The sequence below is a fragment of the Salmo salar genome, chromosome ssa01 (assembly GCF_905237065.1).
Source record: "Salmo salar chromosome ssa01, Ssal_v3.1, whole genome shotgun sequence".
Classification (NCBI taxonomy): Eukaryota; Metazoa; Chordata; class Actinopteri; order Salmoniformes; family Salmonidae; genus Salmo; species Salmo salar.
This window is the reverse complement of record NC_059442.1, coordinates 88,745,364-88,766,936: the sequence shown is the minus strand read 5'-3', so window position 1 is coordinate 88,766,936 and position 21,573 is coordinate 88,745,364. Positions and strand designations below refer to the sequence as shown.

The window sequence follows — 21,573 nt, the reverse complement described above, 5'->3', positions numbered from 1 at the left end:
TCTAACCAGACACCTAGGTATTTGTAATTGTCCACATATTCTACAAGTCAGAATCGTCCAGACTAGTGACGTTAGACGGGCGGGCGCGGGCAGCAATCGGTTGAAGAGCATGCATTTAGTTTTACTTGCATTTAAGAGCAGTTGGAGGCCACAGAAGGAGTGTTGTATGGCATTGAAGCTTGTCTGGAGGTTTGTTAACTTTTTATGGATAGGGGGCAGTATATTCACGGCCGGATAAAAAAACGTACCCGATTTAATCTGATTATTACTCCTGCCCAGAAACTAGAATATGCATATAATTATTAGCTTTGGATAGAAAACACTCCAACGTTTCTAAAACTGTTTGAATGGTGTCTGTGAGTATAACAGAACTCATTTGGCAGGCCAAAACCTGAGAAGATTCCAAACAGGAAGTGCCCTCTCTGACTATTTCTTGGCCTTCTTGATCATCTCTATCCAAAACAGGGGATCTCTGCTGTAACGTGACATTTTCTAACGCTCCCATAGGCTCTCAGAAGGCGCCAGAATGGGGAATGATGACTCTGCAGGCCATGGCTGAAAAACAGTAGCTCATTTGGATAGTGGTCGATCTGAGAACAATGAGACTGGGGGCGACTCCATGTTTTTATTTTTTCGTCTTTGAACGAAAACAGGGTTTCCCGGTCGGAATATTAACGCTTTTTTAACGAGAAAAATCGCATAAAAATAGATTTTAAACAGCGTTTGACATGCTTCGAAGTACGGTAATGGAATATTTTGAATTTTTTTGTCACGAAACGCGCCGGGCGCGTCACCCTTCTTTACCCTTCGGATAGTGTCTTGAACGCACGAACAAAACGCCGCTATTTGGATATAACTATGGATTATTTGGAACCAAACCAACAGTTGTTATTGAAGTAGAAGTCCTGGGAGTGCATTCTGACGAAGAACAGCAAAGGTAATCCAATTTTTCTTATAGTAAATCTGAGTTTGGTGAGGGCCAAACTTGGTGGGTGTCAAAATAGCTAGCCCGTGATGGCGAGCTATCTACTCAGAATATTGCAAAATGTGCTTTCACCGAAAAGCTATTTTAAAATCGGACACCTCGATTGCATAAAGGAGTTCTGTATCTATAATTCTTAAAATAATTGTTGTGTTTTTTGTGAACGTTTATCGTGTTTAATTTAGTAAATTCACCGGAAGTTTTCGGTGGGTATGCTAGTTCTGAACGTCACATGCTAATGTAAAAAGCTGGTTTTTGATATAAATATGAACTTGATTGAACAAAACATGCATGTATTGTATAACATAATGTCCTAGGAGTGTCATCTGATGAAGATCATCAAAGGTTAGTGCTGCATTTAGCTGTGGTTTTGTTTTTTGTGACATTATATGCTAGCTTGAAAAATGGGTGTCTGATTATTTCTGGCTGGGTACTCTGCTGACATAATCTAATGTTTTGCTTTCGCTGTAAAGCCTTTTTGAAATTGGACAGTGTGGTTAGATAAAGGAGAGTCTTGTCTTTAAAATGGTGTAAAATAGTCATATGTTTGAAAAATTGAAGTTTTTCGGATTTTCGAGGACTTTGTATTTCGCGCCACGCCCATCATTGGATATTGGAGCAGGTGTTCCGCTAGCGGAACGTCTAGATGTAAGAGGTTAACACAGTCCAAAGAAGGGCCAGATGTATACAGAATGGTGCCATCTGAGTAGAGATGTATCAGAGAATCAACAGCAGCAAGAGCGACATCATTGACATATACAGAGAAAAGAGTCGGGCCGAGAATTGAACCTTGTGGCACCCCCATAGAGACTGCCAGAGGTCCGGACAACAGGCCCTCCGATTTGACACACTGAACTCTATCTGAGAAGTAGTTGGTGAACCAGGCGAGGCAATCATTTGAGAAACCAAGGCTATTGAGTCTGCCGATAAGAATGTGGTGATTGACAGAGTCGAAAGCCTTGGCCAGGTCGATGAATACGGCTGCACAGTATTGTCTCTTATCGGTGGCGGTTATGATATCATTTAGGACCTTGAGCGTGGCTGAGGTGCACCCATGACCAGCTCCGAAACCAGATTGCATAATAGAGAAGGTACGGTGGGATTCTAAATGGTTGGTGATCTGTTTGTTAACTTGGCTTTCAAAGACTTTAGAAAGGCAGGGTAGGATAGATATAGGTCTGTAACAGTTTGTGTCTAGAGTGTCTCCCCCTTTGAAGAGGGGGATGAACGCAGCAGCTTTCCAATCTTTAGGGATCTCAGACGATACGAAAGAGACGTTGAACAGGCTAGTAATAGGGGTTGCAACAATTGCTGCGAATAATTTTAGAAAGGGAGGGTCCAGATTGTCTAGCCCAGCTGATTTGTAGGGGTCCAGATTTTGCAGCTCTTTCACAACATCAGCTATCTGGATTTGGGAAAAGGAGAAATGGGGGAGGCTTGGGCAAGTTGCTATTGGGGGTGCAGAGCTGTTGGCCGGGGTAGGGGTAGCCAGGTGGAAAGCATGGCCAGCCGTAGAAAAATGCTCATTGAAATTATCGGTTATCGTAGATTTATCGGTGGTGACAGTGTTTCCTAGCCTCAGTGCAGTGGGCAGCTGGGAGGAGGTGCTCTTCTTTTCCATGGACTTTACAGTGTCCCAGAACTTTTTGGAGTTTGTGCTACAGGACGCAAAATTCTGTTCGAAAAAGCTAGCCTTTGCTTTTCTAACTGCCTGTGTATATTGGTTCCTAACTTCCCTGAAAAGTTGCGTATCGTGGGGGATATTCGATGCTAATGCAGTACGCCACAGGATGTTTTTGTGCTGGTCAAGGGCAATCAAGTCTGGAGTGAACCAAGGGCTATATCTGTTCTTAGTTCAAATTTTTTGGAATGGGGCATGCTTATTTCAGATGGTGAGCAAAGCACTTCTAAAGAATAACCAGGCATCCTCTACTGACGGAATGAGGTCAATATCCTTCCAGGATACCCGGGCCAGGTTGATTAGAAAGACCTGCTCGCTGAAGTGTTTTAGGGAGCGTTTGACAGTGATGAGGGGTGGTCGTTTGACCACGGACCCATTACAGACGCAGGAAATGAGGCAGTGATCGCTGAGATCCTGGTTGAAGACAGCAGAGGTGTATTTGGAGGGCGAGTTAGTTAGGATGACATCTATGAGGGTGCCCATGTTTACGGATTTAGGGTTGTACCTGGTAGGTTCCTTGATAATTTGTGTGAGATTGAGGGCATCTAGCTTAGATTGTAGGACGGCCGGGATGTTAAGCACATCCCAGTTCATGTCACCTAACAATACAAACTCTGAAGATAAATGGGGGGCAATCAATTCACATATGGTGTCCAGGGCACAGCTGGGGGTTGAGGGGGGTGTATAACAAGCGGCAACAGTGAGAGACATTTCTGGAAAGGTGGATTTTTAAAAGTAGAAGCTCAAACTGTTTGGGCACAGACCTGGATAGCATGACAGAACTCCGCAGGTTCCCTCTGCAGTAGATTGCAACTTCACCCCCTTTGACAGTTCTATGTTGGCAGAAAATGTTGTAGTTGGGGATGGAAATATCAGAATTTTTATTGGCCTTCCTAAACCAGGATTCAGACACGGCTAGGACATCAGGGTTGGTGGAGTGTGCTAAAGCAGTGAATAAAACAAACTTAGGGAGGAGGCTTCTGATGTTAACATGCATGAAACCAAGACTTTTACGGTTACAGAAGTCAACAAATGATAGCGCCTGGGGAATAGGAGTCGAACTGGGGGCTACAGGGCCTGGGTTACATCACCAGATGAGCAGAGGAGGAGTAGGATAAGGGTATGGCTAAAGTCTATAAGAACTGGCTGTCTAGTGCGTTGGGACAGAGATTAAAAGGAACAGATTTCTGGGCATGGTGGAAAAGACTCAGGGCATAATGTACAGACAATGGTATGGTAGGTTGTGAGAACAGTGGAGGTAAACCTAGGCGTTTAGTGACGATGAGAGAGGTTTCCTCTCTGGAGGCACCAGTTTATTTCACCTTTATTTAACCAGGTAGGCTAGTTGAGAACAAGTTCTCATTTAGCCAGGTGCGGTCTCCGCATGTGTGTGGGGTGGGACAAAAGAGCTATCGAAGGCATTTTGAGCGGGACTGAGGGCTATACAGTGAAATAAAACAATAAGAACTAGCTGAGACAGCAGTAGACTAGGAATATTGACATTAGAGAGAGGCATAAAGCAGTCACAGGTGTTGATCAGGAGAGCTAAGACAACAACGGGTAAATGGCGATGAATGGGCAGAGCGGGTCAGTTAGGTACGTACAGGACCTGAGTTTGAGGCTGGGGCCGACAGGTAAACAAAATGAAGTACTGTGTTATTGAAACAGTACAGAGGGCATCAGTTGTATAGCCGAGTGATCATAGGGTGAAAAAAGCAGCAATAGGTGAATAGTGTTTGGCTCTCCTCTCCTCTGCAGTATCAATGGGAGCTGTGTGTTTTATCAGTCTGGGCAGTCATGCAGTAAATGACTGGCTACCCTTTCAATACACTAGACTGGAGCCAGATGTAATCCCTTCATGTGTGTTTCCCTGCAGAAGCCTGAAGCCCTCTCCTCTCACCGTCCATCATCTCCCCCCTCAGCCATCCCCTGACCTTCCATCATCTCCCCCTCAGCCATCCCCTCTGCTGCCCCCTCACTTTTACTGAAGCCCTTAATGAGATTGGTCAGGTAGGGTGGTGCAGTACATTATGAGTCAGATGTGATCGTTGATTAGGTGATGAGACCTGCTGCTCCGCCCCCTTCTTGCTGACCATCTGGGCTCGTCGGTCTCTGTCACACCCCCCCAACACTCAGACCCCCCCCCCCCCAAATGCTCAGACATCCCCCCCAAACGCTCCCCCAACGTTCAGACACCCACCCCCCCAATGTTCAGACACACACACCCCCAACACTCACACCTTCTGGTTTAATAAACCAGCCTCTCACACCTCTCTTCTCGCAACTACCAAATACAAAAACTATCTGTTTGATGAAGACCTATCCAAGCAAAATAGATAACCAGATACACACACCTACTCATAAAACACACACTCAACACCACTGGCTCCATGGCTGTGGCACAAATCCCAGTCTCACCTACACACACCTTCTGTTTATTAAACACTCATCCCATCCCAACCTCCAGGAGCTGACAGTCACCATTAACACCATTACACATACGTGGGCGCACACAAACACACACACACCCCGACGGCTGCTGCTGACCCTACGGCTCTGAGGAAGGACTGATAAATACGTCAGTGTGTGTGTGTAATGAATTAGTAACATGGTGTTATTAACATTTCTCTGGCAGCCTGAGTCGCGTAGGTGGAAAATGCGGCTGGTTGCTTCACTCATTAGGTAGCATGTCTGTCTGTCAAATGAGCAGGAGAAGTGACGACTCCACTATGTGTTGATTCATGTTTTAATCACCGCCATATTAAAGTGTATGAAGTGAGACGCTTTATTAGACTAATCTAGCAGGGGTCAGAGAGAGCCTGAATCAAATTTAGGAGAAAAGGAGGAAATTTGAATTTCAGATGATGTGTTAAATGTAAACAGGAAGGAGAGAATAAAAAAAGATTAAATGAAGGTGCTTTAAACCTGACCTACGGCCAGAGAAAGTTGACCCCCATTTATCATGCCTTTGTGACCAGCGTTTCACGGTTTATTAGTACTGGATTTTGCTTACTTGATTGTATTTGATACTTGAAAGTTTAGGGAATCACTGCAAAAATGTGGCAACTCTCAAGCCTACAGCGAGCTAAGCATTCTGTATAGAAATACAGTGTTCATATTTATTGCAAACTCAGAAATTGAAGTATATCGGAAGAGAATATACACCGTACTAATGATACCATACGCTGACTCATCCCATAACCATACATAATGATATACATGGGAACAGTTTGCTGTGCTTTCCCTTCACACCACGTTCAATCAGTCACACAGCAATAACACAGACACCGTGACACACACACCCCCAATCTGCGACAACAGCTGGGGACAATCCAAACAAACGTGGATAGACGAGACGTCAGGAGGAGGGAAGAGAAAACAGCGTTGGAGTTTATCCAGAGCGAAAAGCTGTTTCAGAGGGGTTGTTAGTAGCCTGTCTCTGCCTGAGCTGCGTTCAGAAGATCACATCTGTATTGAGCTGTATCATCAGAGGAGTTTCAAAAGGCTGTGCGATGATCAGGCAAACAGCGTTGACAGGACATGATGAAACAAAGCATGCATTGTAGCGCTTGTGTATCAATTCAGTGTTTCCCCTGTCGTCTCTTTCAGCTGCAACTCAACACCAAAGCCTGATGGAGTATGGCACATCATTAGCAATAGGGACTGAAGGGATGCAGGTGGAAATCATTTAGACTCAGAATGCCTGTCTTCTGCACTTTAGACAGACAGAGACAGATACACAAAGAGAGGGAGAAGAACAGGCGAAAGAGAACAAGGGAAAGCCAAATTGGGATATTTACATCAAGAGCGTCACTATGTACACTGTGTGGCCTGACTCCACTGGGGACCATGAAAGGCTGAGGAGGATTGTGGGTAATTCACAAGGCGGCGGCTGTGCCGAGGCCCTTAATTAGTGTGGAAACTCTGTCAGGATTCTACAGCCTTCCGGAAATCCATTCATCATTCCACGTTGTCAGTGTCCCAGAGCATTGCTCTGTGTGTCACCGTAGACAAACATCCATGTTGGAGATTTGACGACTCTGACTGCTAGAGTCGTTGCTGAGACCTGAGAGATGAGGTGCAATGTGTCTGGGATGTTTTTCTAACCCTTGTGTGCATGTTTCCTCTTAAGTAGTGCCAGAAGCCAAGTCAAAGAAAAAAACATACATTCAAACTAACAAACTAGAATAAAAAAGTATTACCCCCACGTAGGAGGTCTGTCAATTACAGGTGTCCCACACAGTGCCTGTCAATTATATTGACAGACTTCCAATCCTGGCCATGTATATTTGACACTTACACAAAAGCAATGCTCCTGATATCCTAGACATCTCTGTGCCTTACAGGTGTCCCACACAGTGCCTGAGGAGAATCTCTGTCTCTGTAGGAGGGTCATGGCTAGAAGGGATACAGCTTCTCAAATGAATGTCAAAAGTAGAAATATTTTTAACTCTTTTCCTAACGTAAACTAAATATCCTAACCTGCTATTTAAATAATCCTAACCTGCTGCATAAATTCAAATAAAATAAAATGTTATTGCTCACACACAGATAAACTCAGCAAAAAAAGAAACTGCCCTTTTTCAAGACCCTGTCTTTCAAAGATCATTCGTAAAAATCCAAATAACTTTACAGAGCTTCATTGTAAAGGGTTTAACCTGTTATGGATAGGGGGCAGTATTTTCACGTCCGGATAAAAAACGTACCCGATTTAATCTGATTATTACTCCTGCCCAGAAACTAGAATATGCATATAATTATTAGCTTTGGATAGAAAACACTCCAAAGTTTCTAAAACGGTTTGAATGGTGTCTGTGAGTATAACAGAACTCATTTGGCAGGCCAAAACCTGAGAAGATTCTGTACAGGAAGTACCGTCTGACCATTTCTTGGCCTTCTTGATTATCTCTATCCAAAACAGGGGATCTCTGCTGTTACGTGACACTTCCTACGGCTCCCATGGGCTGGGTACTCTGCTGACATAATCTAATGTTTTGCTTTCGTTGTAAAGCCTTTTTGAAATCGGACAGTGTGGTTAGATAAAGGAGAGTCTTCTCTTTAAAATGGTGTAAAATAGTCATATGTTTGAAAAATGGAAGTTTGGTTTTTTTGAGGAATTTGTAATTCGCGCCACGCCTATCATTGGATATTGGAGCAGGTGTTCCGCTAGCGGAACGTCTAGATGTAAGAGGTTAAACACTGTTTCCCATGCTTGTTCAATGAACCATAAACAATTAATGAACATGCACCTGTGGAACGGTCATTAAGACACTAACAGCTTACAGAGAGTAGGCAATTAAGGTCACAGTTATGAAAACTTAGGACACTAAAAGAGGCCTTTCTACTGACTCTGAAAAACACCAAAAGAAAGATGCCCAGGGTCCCTGCTCATCTGTGTGAACATGCCTTAGGCATGCTGCAAGGAGGCATGAGGACTGCAGATGTGGCCAGGGCAATAAATTGCAATGTCCGTATTGTGAGACGCCTAAGACAGCGCTACAGGGAGACAAGACGGACAGCTAATCGTCCTCGCAGTGGCAGACCACGTGTAACAACACCTGCACCGGATCGGTACATCCGAACATCACACCTGCGAGACTGGTACAGGATGGCAACAACAACTGCCCGAGTTACACCAGGAACGCACAATCTCTCCATCAGTGCTCAGACTGTCCGCAATAGGCTGAGAGATGCTGGACTGAGGGCTTGTAGACCTGTTGTAAGGCAGGTCCTCACCAGACATCACCGGCAACAACGTCACCTATGGGCACAAACCCACCGTCGCTGGACCAGACAGGACCGGCAAAAAGTGCTCTTCACTGACGAGTCGCGGTTTTGTCTCACCAGGGGTGATGGTCGGATTCGCGATTATCGTCAAAGGAATGAGCGTTACACCGAGGCCTGTACTCTGGAGCAGGATTCATTTGGAGGTGGAGGGTCCGTCATGGTCTGGGGCGGTGTGTCACAGCATCGTTGGACTGAGCTTGTTGTCATCGCAGGCAATCTCAACGCTGTGCGTTACAGGGAAGACATCCTCCTCCCTCATGTGGTACCCTTCCTGCAGGCTCATCCTGACATGACCCTCCAGCATGACAATGCCACCAGCCATACTGCTCATTCTGTGCGTGATTTCCTGCAAGACAGGAATATCAGTGTTCTGCCATGGCCAGCGAAGAGCCTGGATCTCAATCCCATTGAGCACGTCTGGGACCTGTTGGATCAGAGGGTAAGGGCTAGGGCCATTCCCCACAGAAATGTCCGGAAACTTGCAGGTGCCTTGGTGGAAGAGTGGGGTAACATCTCACAGCAAGAACTGGCACATCTAGTGCAGTCCATGAGGATGCACTGCAGTACTTAATGCAGCTGGTCGCCACAACAGATACTGACTGTTACTTTTGATTTTGACCCCCCCCCTTTGTTCAAGGACACATTATTCCATTACTGTTAGTCATATGTCTGTGGAACTTGTTCAGTTTATGTCTCAGTTGTTGAATCTTATGTTCATACAAATATTTACACATGTTAAGTTTGCTGAAAATAAACGCAGTTGATAGTGAGAGGATGTTTCTTTTTTTGGTGAGTTTATGAGATGAGTAAAGCAGTATATAAACATTAAAGTGACTAGTGTTTGATTATTAAAGTGGCCAGTGATTCCATGTCTATGTATATAGGGCAGCAGCCTCTAAGGTGTAGGGTTGAGTAGCCGGGTGGTAGCCGGCTAGTGATGGCTATTTAAACAGTCTGATGGCCTTGAGATAGAAGCTGTTTTTCAGTCTCTCAGTCCCTGCTTTAATGCACCTGTACTGACCTCGCCTTCTGGATGATAGCAGACTGAACAGGCCGTGGCTCAGGTGGTTGTTGTCCTTGATGATCTTTTTGGCCTTCCTGTGACATTGTGGGCTGTAGGTGTCCTGGAGGGCAGTATGTTTGCCCCTGGTGATGCGTTGGGCAGACCGTACCACCCTCTGGAGAGATCTCCAGTTGCAGTTTACGTACCAGGCGGTGATAGAGCCCGACAGGATGCTCTCAATTGTGCAGCTGTAAAAGTTTGAGGGTCTTAGGGGCCGAGCTGAATTTCTTCAGCCTCCTGAGGTTGAAGAGGCGCTGTTGCGCCTTCTTCACCACACTGTCTGTGAGGGTGGACCATCTCAGTTTGTCAGTGATGTGTATGCCGAGGAATTGGAAGCTTTCCACCTTTTCTACTGTGGTCCCGTCGATGTGGATAGGGGCGTGCTCCCTCTGCTGTTTCCTGAAGTCCACGATCAGCGCCTTCATTTTGTTGACGTTGAGGGAGAGGTTATTTTCCTGGCACCACTCCGCCAGAGCCCTCACCTCCTCCCTGTAGGCTGTCTCGTAATTGTTGGTAATCAGGCCTACTATTGTTGTGTCATCTGCAAACTTGATGATTGAGTTAGAGGCGTGCATGCCCACGCAGTCATGGGTGAACAGGGAGTACAGGAGGGGGCTGAGCACACACTTGTGGGAGCCCTGTGTTGAGGATCAGCAAAGTGAAGGTGTTGTTTCCTACCTTCACCACCTGGGGGTCGCCAGTCAAGAAGTACATGACCCAGTTCCAAAAGGCAGGGTTGAGACCCAGGGTCCCAAGTTTAATGATGAGCTTGGAGGGTACTATGGTGTTGAAGGCTGAGCTATAGTCAATGAACAGCCTTCTGACGTAGGTCTTCCTCTTGTCCATATGGGATAGGGCAGTGTGCAGTGCGATGGCATCGTCTGTGGAGCTATTGGGGCGGTAAGCAAATTGAAGTGGGTCTAGGGTGTCAGGTAAGGAGATGATATGATCCTTAAACTAACCTCTCAAAGCACTTCATGATGACAGAAGTGAGTGCTACGGGGTGATATTCATTTAGTTCAGTTACACTTACTTTCTTGGATACAGGAACAATGGTGGACATCTTAAAGCAAGTGGGGACCACATACTTGCATAGGGAGAGATTGAATATATCTGTTAACCTGTTTAGGATAGGGGGCAGTACTTTCACGGCCGGATAAAAAACGTACCCGATTTAATCTGGTAATTACTCCTGCCCCGAAACTAGAACATGCATATAATTGTTTGATTTGGATAGAAAACACCCTAAAGTTTCTAAAACTGTTTGAATGGTGTCTGTGAGTATAACAGAACTCATATGGCAGGCCAAAACCTGAGAAGATTCCACACAGGAAGGAAGTGCCCTGTTTGACCATTTCTTGGCCATCTATAGCCTCTTTATCGAAAACAGAGGATCTCTGCTGTAATGTGACATTTTCGAAGGCCCCCATAGGCTCTCAGAAGGCGCCAGAACGGGGATGATGATGACTCTGCAGTCCCTGAGCGGAAAACAGTAGCGCATTTGGATAGTGGTCGATCTGAGAACAATGACACGGGTGCGCGCGAAGTCACCGTTTTCTTCTTTCAGTCTTTGAACGAAAACAACGTCTCCCGGTCGGAATATTATCGCTATTTTACGAGAAAAATTGCATAAAAATTGATTTTAAACAGCGTTTGACATGCTTCGAAGTACGGTAATGGAATATTTTGAAATTTTTTGTCACGATATGCGCCGGGCGCGTCACCCTTCGGATAGTGTCTTGAACGCAAGAACAAACGCAGCTATTTGGATATAACTATGGATTATTTGGAACCAAAACAACATTGGGTGTAAAGTAGAAGTCCTGCGAGTGCATTCTGACAAAGAACACCAAAGGTAATCCAATTTTTCTTATAGTAAATCTGAGTTTGGTGAGTGCCAAACTTGGTGGGTGTCAAAATAGCTAGCCATGATGGCCGGGCTATCTACTCAGAATATTGCAAAATGTGCTTTCACCGAAAAGCTATTTTAAAATCGGACACCACGATTGCATAAAGGAGTTCTGTATCTATAATTCTTAAAATATTTGTTCTGTTTTTTGTGAACGTTTATCGTGAGTAATTTAGTAAATTCACTGGAAGTTTTCGGTGGGTATGCTAGTTCTGAACGTCACATGCTAATGTAAAAAGATGGTTTTTGATATAAATATGAACTTGATTGAACAAAACATGCATGTATTGTATAACATAATGTCCTAGGAGTGTCATCTGATGAAGATCATCAAAGGTTAGTGCTGCATTTAGCTGTGGTTTTGGTTTTTGTGACATTATATGCTAGCTTGAAAAATGGGTGTCTGATTATTTCTGGCTGGGTACTCTCCTGACATAATCTAATGTTTTGCTTTCATTGTAAAGCCTTTTTGAAATCGGACAATGTGGTTAGATAAAGGAGAGTCTTGTCTTTAAAATGGTGTAAAATAGTCATATGTTTGAAAAATTGAAGTTTTGGGATTTTTGAGGAGTTTGTAATTCGCGCCACGCCCTATCATTGGATATTGGCGAGGCGTTCCGCTAGCGGAACATCTAGATGTAAGAGGTTAACACTCCAGCCATCTGGTCTGCGCATGCTCTGAGGATGCGGCTAGGGATGCCGTCTGGGCTGGCAGCCTTGCGAGGGTTAACACGCTTAAATGTCTTACTCATGTTGGCCACGGAGAACACAAGCCCACAGACCTTGGGAGCGGGCCGCGTCGGTGGCACTATGTTATCCTGAAAATGGGCAAAGGTGTTTAGCTTGTCTGGGAGCAAGACGGTGTCCACGACGTGGCTGGATTTCCCTTTGTAATTCATGATCGTTTGTAGACCCTGCCACAAACGTCTCATGGCTGAGCCGTTGAATTGCGATTCCACTTTGTCTCTGTACTGACGTTTTGCCTGTTTTATTGCCTTACGGAAGGAATAACTACACTGTTTGTATTCAACCATATTCCCAGTCACTTTGCCATGGTTAAATGCGTTGGTTAGCGCTTTCAGTTTTGCGAAAGCTGCTATCTAGCCAAGAGAGGAGTAAAATGGAGTCGTGATCTGATTTGCCAAAGGGAGGGCAGGGGAGGTCCTTGTAGGCGTTTTGAAAAGGCAAGTAGCAGTTATCTAATGGTTTTCCTAATTGAGTACTACAGTCAATGTGTTGATAAAACTTTGGTCGTTTTTTCCTCATTTGTTTTGTTAAAATCCCCAGCTACAATAAACGTGGCCTCAGGATATGTGGTCACCAGTTTGCATAAAGTCCAGCGTAGTTCCTTGAGGGCCGTCATGGTATCGGCATGAGGGGGAATATACACGGCTGTGACTAACAGAAGAGAATTCTCTTGGAAGGTAACATGGTCAGCATTTGATTGTAAAGTGTTCTAGGTTGGGTAAATAAAATAATTTCTGTACGTTATCACAATCACACCATGAGCAGTTAATCATGAAACATACATCCCCGCCTTTCTTCCCGGTGAGTTCTTTATTTCTGTCTGTGCGATGAACTGAGAACCCAGCTGGCTGTATGGATCGGGACAGTATTTCCTGAGAGCCATGATTCCATGAAACAGAGTATGTTACAGTCCCTGATGTCTCTCTGGAAGGAGATCCTCACCCTGAGCTCGTCTACTTTATTGTCCAGAGACTGAACATTAGGAAGTAATATACTCGGAAGCGGTGGATGGTGTGCCTGCCTCCTGAGTCGGACTAGAAGTCCACTCCGAATACCTCTCCTCTGCCAGTGGCGTCTTGGAGCAGCCTCTGGGATAAGTTCAATTGCCCTGGGGTGTACGAACAAAGGATCCAATTCGGGAAAGTCGTATTCCTGCTCGTAATGCTGGTGAATTACCGCCACTCTGATATCCAAAAGTTATTTCCGGCTGTATGTAATAACACAAAAAAACTTTCTGGGCTAATAATGTAAGAAATATAACACAAAAATAAAAATGCAACATTGCTTAGGTGCTAGAAGCAGAGCTGCCATGTCTGATGGCGTCATCTTACTGTGAAAAGTCAAATCTGACAAAAGCTGTATCCCATCTAGTCAAAACCATGTAGGAGGGAGATAGTGTCCACAGAAACCGAGATCAGTACTGATAACCACAGTCTCTACCCCCAAAATGTCATTAGGCATTCTGTCTCCCTAAATTGCCATGTCCATTCCGTTTGCCTTTGATATAACAGTCTTATATCTGTACCCTTTGCACAGCGTGGATATATCCCCAAGCAACAGGAGAGAAAGCCACTTTAATCCAAATTCCCCAAAATTACTAAGTAACAAAGGGGGGACTAATTATGTTTCATAAAGGCATGTCTCAAACCAGGCTTATTATTCACTTACTACATCCTTGAGTGGTGGCTCAACACTGACCGTGTCATGCATAAGAGAATACATTTTTCCTGCCCTGTTTAGATATGGAGCACTGAGCGAGCGTGCGTGGTGTCTTACCGGTGTCATTGCCCTGGCTCCCCTCTCTCTTCAGCATCTGAACAGCCCCCACATATTTCTTCAGCTGGACCTTGAGGACCTCGTTCTCTCTGCAGACACAGACACACAACAGAATCAAGGCCCAGAGAGAGAAAGCGCATCAGACTGGACCAGTAAGTGTGTGTGTGAGTGTGTGTGTAAACCTCAAGGCTTACAGCCTTCTAAAACACCAGTCTAACTCTGGAGCAGGATTATACATGCAGCCCTACAAGTTTCATGCGATTGTTTACTGTCACTACAGACTCTATGCACGAGGGAGGCGCAAGCGTGTGTATGCTCAGAAGAAGTGTGTGTGTAGCGGTACGTGTGTTTACAGGGCCTGTGTGGACGCTTACTGTTGGTTTTGGGGGGAAATCAGAATCTAAGAGAATTACAGTGCTGTTAACAACAACAACCCCTGCCTTCCTTCCCTGCTCTCGTTGTACCCTGCTTATCGCCTCCCATTCCACCCCACAAAGGACACCCGGGACGGGAGAGCTCAAAAAGCCGGCTGATGAGCTCTCGGAGGGACGATAGGGCCGTTGTTATCCGAGTTGGCAAGCTGAGACACAATTCCGGTGCGATTTAATTAAAGGTAATAAATGTCTGGCGTTCCAGAGGCAACGGAGGGGATTCCACGGCTCAGGTGTGTCTCATTGATCCCAATGTGCCCTCCTGCTACGGAACAGGCAGGTTAGCATTCCCGCATGGACGCACGCGGTTACAGTGTTATCCATAAGATTTTAACCACAGAATTTCCTGCAATTCTACACATTTTGCCATGGCTTACAGCGTGTTCTTATGCTTAGTGACTATAACAGATTCTCTCTGACCGTCTAGTTTTTATTGGTGACTGTTAGTTATCAAAGATGATCTTATTTAAAAATATATAGCGCCTTTATCTTTTCTACATATTTTTTGTTTTACACACTAACCAGACCACCCACGTTGCATGCGTGACCGTTGCAAAATAAATGTTCACAAACAGTACATGTTATTGAATCATTTCATCCAAACTGCTGGTGTGTCTCAACAGGCGTCTGCATAGCCAGGCACTGAAATATAACTTAGAACCTGGTTCCATTTCAGAGGCTTGACGCGCCGCAAGTCCCGCCTCTCTACTCATTGGTTTTTACAAGCATATACCCATGTGGGTGATTGAGAGATGAATGAGGTCCACACTGCAGTCCAGTTGATGGCGATAATGCACCGTAAATTTAGTTGCTAACTGCCATATAAAAAAAATCCACAGAAGAATGAACAAGGAGTTTTTCTTTTCACTCTGTAATTTAGGTTAGTATTGTGGAGTAAGTATAATGTTGTTTATCCATCCTCAGGTTTCTCCTATCACAGCCATTAAACTCTAACTGTTTTAAAGTCACCATTGGCCTCATGGTGAAATCCTTGAGCAGTTTCCTTCCTCTCCGGCAATTTAATTAGGTAGCAGGCCTGTATCTTTGTAGTGACTGGGTGTATTGATACACCATTCAAAATAGAATTAATAACTTCATCATGCTCAAAGGAATATTCAATGTCTGTTTTATTTATTTTTACCCATCTACCTATAGATGCTCTTCTTTGCAAGGCATTGGAAATCCTCCTTGGTCTTTGTAGTTGAATCTGTGTTTGAAATTCACTGTTCGACTGAGGAATCTTTCAGATAATTATATGTGTGCGGTACAGAGATCATGTTAAACAATATTATTGCACACAGAGTGAGTCCATGCAACTTCTTGTGTGAATTGTTAAGCACATTTGTACTCCTGAACATATTTAGGCTTGCCATAACAAATACTTAGGCTTGCCACTGACATTTTTATTTATTTTCCCTTTATTTAACCAGGTAGGCTAGTTGAGAACAAGTTCTCATTTACAACTGCGACCTGGCCAAGATAAAGCATAGCAATTCGACACATACAACAACACAGAGTTACACATGAAATAAACAAAACATACAGTCAATAATACAGTAGAACAAAAGAAAACAAAAAGTCTATATACAGTGAGTGCAAATGAGGTAAGTTAAGGCAATAAATAGGCCATGGTGGCAAAGTAATTACAATATAGCAATTAAACACTGGAATGGTAGATGTGCAGAAGATGAATGTGCAAGTAGAGATACTGGGGTGCAAAGGAGCCGGATAAATAAATTAATACAGTATGGGGATGAGGTAGGTAGATAGATAGATGGACTGTTTACAGATGGGCTATGTACAGGTGCAGTGATCTGTGAGCTGCTCTGACAGCTCTGACAGCTTAAAGCTAGTGAGGGAGATATGAGTCTCCAGCTTCAGAGATTTTTGCAGTTCGTTCCAGTCATTGGCAGCAGAGAACTGGAAGGAAAGATGACCAAAGGAGGAATTGGCTTTGGGGGTGACCAGTGAGATATACCTGCTGGAGCGCGTGCTACGAGTGGGTGCTGCTATGGTGACCAGTGAGCTGAGATAAGGCGGGGCTTTACCTAGCAGAGACTTGTAGATAACCTGTAGCCAGTGGGTTTGGCGACGAGTATGAAGCGAGGGCCAACCAACGAGAGCATACAGGTCGCAATGGTGGGTAGTGTATGGGGCTTTGGTGACAAAACGGATGGCACTGTGATAGACTGCATCCAGTTCGTTGAGTAGAGTGTTGGAGGCTATTTTATAGATGACATCACCGAAGTCGAGGATCGGTAGGATGGTCAGTTTATTATGGAGTATTGTGTAGACCAGTGTAGGCCAGGGCTCCAGAGTGGCACAGCAATCTAAGGCACTGCATCTCAGTGCTAGAGGCGTCACTACTGACCTAGGTTTGATTCCAGGCTGTATCAAAACTGGCCATGATTGGGAGTCCCATAAGGCGGAGCACAATTGGCCCAGCGTAATCCAGGTTTGGCTGGGGTAGGCCGTCATTGTAAATAAGAATTTGTTCTTAACTGACTTGCCTAGATAAATAAAATAACATTTGGGCCTTCTGAGTGGCGCAGCGGTATAAGTCACTGTATCGCAGTGCTAGAGGCGTCACTACAGATCCGGGTTCGATCCTGGGCTGTGTTGCAGCCGGCCGTGACTGGGAGACTCAAGAGGCAGCGCACAATTGGCCCAGCGTCGTCTGGGTTAGGGGAGGGTTTGGACGTCCTTGTCCCATCGCGCTCTAGCGACTCCTGTGGCGGGCCGGGAGCATGCACGCTGACACGGTCACCAGCTGTAGGGTATTTCCTCCGACACATTAAGGGTTAAGCAAGCAGTGTGTCTTGGCACGGTCGTGTTGTGGAGGACGCATGGCTCTCGACCGTCGCCTCTCCCGAGTCCGTACAGGAGTTGCAACGATGGGACAAGACTAACTACCAAATGGATATCACGAAATTGGGGAGAAAAAGATCAAATAAATCCATTTGATCAGTATTAAATTCAGCCTGTAACAACAAAATGTGTAAAAAGTCAAGGGGGTTCTGAAAGCACTGTATATTAGGGCTGTACCCGACAGTGCATTCTGAAAGTATTCAGAACCCTCGATTTTTTCCAAATTTAGTTAAGTTACAACCTTAATCTAAAATTTATAAAAAAATTGTTTTCCTCAAATCCACACACAATACCTCATACATAATGCCAAAGCGAAAACAGGGTTAAAAAAATATATATATATATATAGAATAAAAAAATACGTATTTACATAAGTATTCAGACCCTTTGCTATGAGACTAAAATTGACTGCTCGACTAAACAGCCTATTGACCAAACATTAAGAACACCTGCTCTTTCCATTATATTTTTTTAATTTTACTTTTATTTATACAGGCATCTCATTGAGATAACATCTCTATTCCAAGAGAGACCTGGTCCAATAGCAGCAGAGGGAACAAAGTTTCAGACAAAACAACTTACATACAGTCTTTAACGCCACATATTTCAGGAGATGTGTAAAGTCCAGAGACATGGTTAAGTACCAAGAGAACAGTCCTGACATGTGAGCGCATGAGTCTGATTTCTCCCATATTGTTTGGGAGAAATGTGCATAGTTCTCACGTGCACTTCCGGAGCAAGTGTGGGGTTTCTCACAAAACTCGAGGGAGAAACAGTCATATATTTCCTCATTCACAGAGCAACAGGCTCTAAAAGTATCGCCAACATTGTAAAAGCCAAGGGTAGACGACAGCAAAATGTTTGTTCATTGCCCTAAGAGTCACTAATCAACTAGTCCAACCACAGATCAATAAAAAGTCAGTGATGTCTGAGTATGATGTAGGCGAGCAAAGCTCCGGGGAGAGAGAGGGTGGCAAGGGCACCTGTACCAGAATGGGAGAGACAGAGCAGGGCAGGCAGGGAACAGGCAGGCAGGCAGGCAGAGAGATCAGTTCTCTGGCCAACAGTGCACACGGATCGCACTGTATCGACACAGGCTGACCTTGACACATGGATTGTGTGTGTGTGCCATTCAGAGGGTTAATGGGCAAAATTGGAGTGCCTTTGAATGGAGTATGGATGTAGGTGCCAGGCGCACCGGTTCGTGTCAAGAACTGCAATGCTGCCGGGTTTTTCATGCCCAACAGTTTCCTGTGTATCAATAATGGTCCACCACCCAAACAACATCTAGACAACTTGACACAACTATGGGAAGCATTGAAGTCAACATGGACCAGCATCCCTGTGGACGCCAGGACAGCGGAGCCAATCACCACCTTCCGTAGACACCTGAAACCCCACCTCTTTAAGGAATACCTGGGATAGAATAAAGTAATCCCCCCCCCTCCTCAAAAAAAGATATAGATGTACTATTGTAAAGTGGTTGTTCCACTGGATATCATAAGGTGAATGCACCAATTTGTAAGTCGCTCCGGATAAGAGCGTCTGCTAAATGACGTAAATGTAAATGTATGCTTTCAACACCTTGTAGAGTCCATGCCCTGATGAATTGAGGCTGTTCTGAGGGCAAAAGGGGGTGGTACTCAATATTAGAAAGGTGTTCCTAATGTTTTGTACAGTGAGAGTATGGTGTAGCCATCTATTGTACTATAGGGTAATATGAAGGTATCACTGAAGGAAAGACAATGTAGAGAACGACCTAGGGGGATAATGTAGGGGCTGTGTTCTTACACAAGCCACACCCAAATCTACAGCATCTGTCCAGATTCAATTCCCTGAACAGAAACAGACTGACAACTGGAACTGGAGAATATGTCCCAGACAGTTCTTTTTATATGGGCTCATCATTCTACATTACAAGTATCCCTGAAAGTTTCAAAGGCATCCTACAGCACTAACTTTGCTGTGTATTGTATAACCGGCATGTGTCGTTGAGGGAGTTTAACATGGCGGTATTCCACCCAAAAACCTCAGTCAAAATGGATGGTCTATATGCCCATTAGTGAAATTGGATCAGCTGAGAGAGGAAGATATCAGAGAGAGTAAGAGGCAGGAAGAGTTTCAACAACTTCCTGTTTGACCTCTACTGAAGGCTTCTGGGATTGCAGTCCCAGAGGTTTGATTTGGATTTGACAGTAAAAAACAGAGTATAAACCTGCCCCAGTTAGAGAAAACATTACAGTAAAACACTCAGAGGATAAAATAAAGGACGTCTACGTGTAATACTCCTGAGTGCCATTTAGAGGCTCTACAAACAATACTTCAAACATTTACTGTGGTTTTCCCTTCATAAACCTTCTTCCTCTGTGCCCACAGCACAGTAGGCAGATGGAGTAGAGTAGAAGACTGTTAAAAGTGGGAGCTTCAACTGTACAGTAGCCCCTTGAGACAGCTAGATAATTGACTTCACAAAGCAACAAAACAACTAAAATCCTCTCAACAACTAGAGTAAAACCAGCCGAACCTTAGGAGGGGTCTTTACAGTACATCAATATCCCATTCTCAACCACCTTCAGGAAACGCTCAGTGCCAAGTAAGAAGAAAGAATAATCTCTCAGTGTGTGTTTCCTCCAAACCGAGCAGAGGACCAGTGTCTCTTTGGCCAGGCCCACTCTCTCCTGGCCGCCTGCCCAGCCACCTTCCTGGGTGAGATCTCATTTCTGCTCACATCACTGGAAGAACGGCCCGAGCTCCACGCTGGTAGGGAATAGGCTTTCTGTGCGTCCGTGTGTGCTTGCAAACACGTGCCTCAGTCAGTCAGCGTTACATACATGCTTGTCAGAAGCACTGCCTCTGTCAGTCAGCGTTACATACATGCGTGTCAGAAGCACTGCCTCAGTCAGTCAGCGTTACATACATGCTTGTCAGAAGCACTGCCTCAGTCAGTCAGCGTTACATACATGCGTGTCAGAAGCACTGCCTCAGTCAGTCAGCGTTACATACATGCTTGTCAGAAGCACTGCCTCAGTCAGTCAGCGTTACATACATGCGTGTCAGAAGCACTGCCTCAGTCAGTGTGCGGCCTACATCTTAACCAGCCCAGTACCCACTCCTCTCACTGTGATGAATCAATGTGGGTAAATCTATGAGAGGATCTTAGTCCAGCTCACATCCACGGGGCTTTGTTAGACACACACAGGAAGGGCTTACTTACCAATTCCAGTATTTTTAGAGACTATTGATCAAATCAGGCCAGATTTGGGTGGAGGATAGCATTTGAGTGTGAGTGGCTGGCTGGAGTTTCCTGTTTGGCTTAAAAGTGTAGCGAGGTGGAAGGACTGGGCTGGCTAAGATAGAACACTCTAAAAAAGTGTGACTAAGTGGCTCAAATGTTAAGGGCACTTCGCAGCATACTCAACTCAAAGTTAAGACGCCACCCAAAAAACACACTCGCTCATATTGAACTTCTCTTATAATCTCCACCCGGCACAGCCAGAAGAGGACTGGCCACCCCTCAGAGCCTGGTTCCTCTCTACCCGGCACAGCCAGAAGAGGACTGGCCACCCCTCAGAGCCTGGTTCCTCTAGGTTTCTTCCTACATTCCTGCCTTTCTAGGGAGTTTTTCCTAGCCACCATTCTTCAACATCTGCATTGCTTGCTCTTTGGGGTATTAAGCTGGGTTTCTGTGGAAGCACTTTGTGATATCTGCTGATTTATTGTAGCACAGGGATAGGAAACCAACTGAGCCATGGGAAGCTGCCGTTGGGAACAACCACCACCACCCACCTGCCCAGAGCCTGCACCTTGGCTGTGTGTCTCTCCTCCAGCTCATCCAGGCGTCTCCTCAGGGCGTCTGTCTCCTGCCTCAGCCCTGCAGAGTGCTCCATCTCCCCATCCAGCAGGCTGCGCAGGGACCTCGTGTCCCGGAATACACAACACAATACTGTTACCATACAATCACAAAAAACACAGTCTCAGAAAACTTGCATACATATATACATAGCTCTAAATTCCACAACATGTCAAAGATCAACTCATACCATCAACATTAGGAGAGAGGAACTCACATGTTGTGTTCATCCAGCTCATCCTTCCTGTTCATCATGGCTACTATGGCCTGGCGGAGCTCCACTGTGGATGAGAGACCGTTAAACACAGAAACACACAGATGCCAAAAACTACATCTGGAAAAGTGGTTATTGTTCACATTTCTTTTACACAGCTCACTACCACTACTGTGCCACTGAGCTGAGTGATACATGAAATACTAAACTGGTTTCATACTGCATGTGCTGCTGCCTGTAGCCAACTCTTCTGTCGTTGTCATGA

At 45.0% G+C, this 21,573-nt stretch overlaps 1 protein-coding gene across 4 annotated transcripts in view; it reads right to left on the bottom strand.

Annotated features, from left to right (window-relative positions):
• Positions 1-21,573, bottom strand: part of LOC106609547 (sorting nexin-29) — a 156,613-nt gene that overhangs the window by 99,420 nt on the left and 35,620 nt on the right. For all 4 annotated transcript variants that reach the window (XM_045724039.1, XM_045724041.1, XM_045724043.1 and 1 more), the window contains 3 exons: positions 21,312-21,375; positions 21,031-21,159; positions 13,946-14,034 (listed from right to left, as the gene is read on the bottom strand). In XM_045724039.1, the coding sequence (XP_045579995.1) occupies positions 13,946-14,034; positions 21,031-21,159; positions 21,312-21,375 (282 nt within the window). The remainder of the gene's footprint in view (positions 1-13,945; positions 14,035-21,030; positions 21,160-21,311; positions 21,376-21,573) is intronic.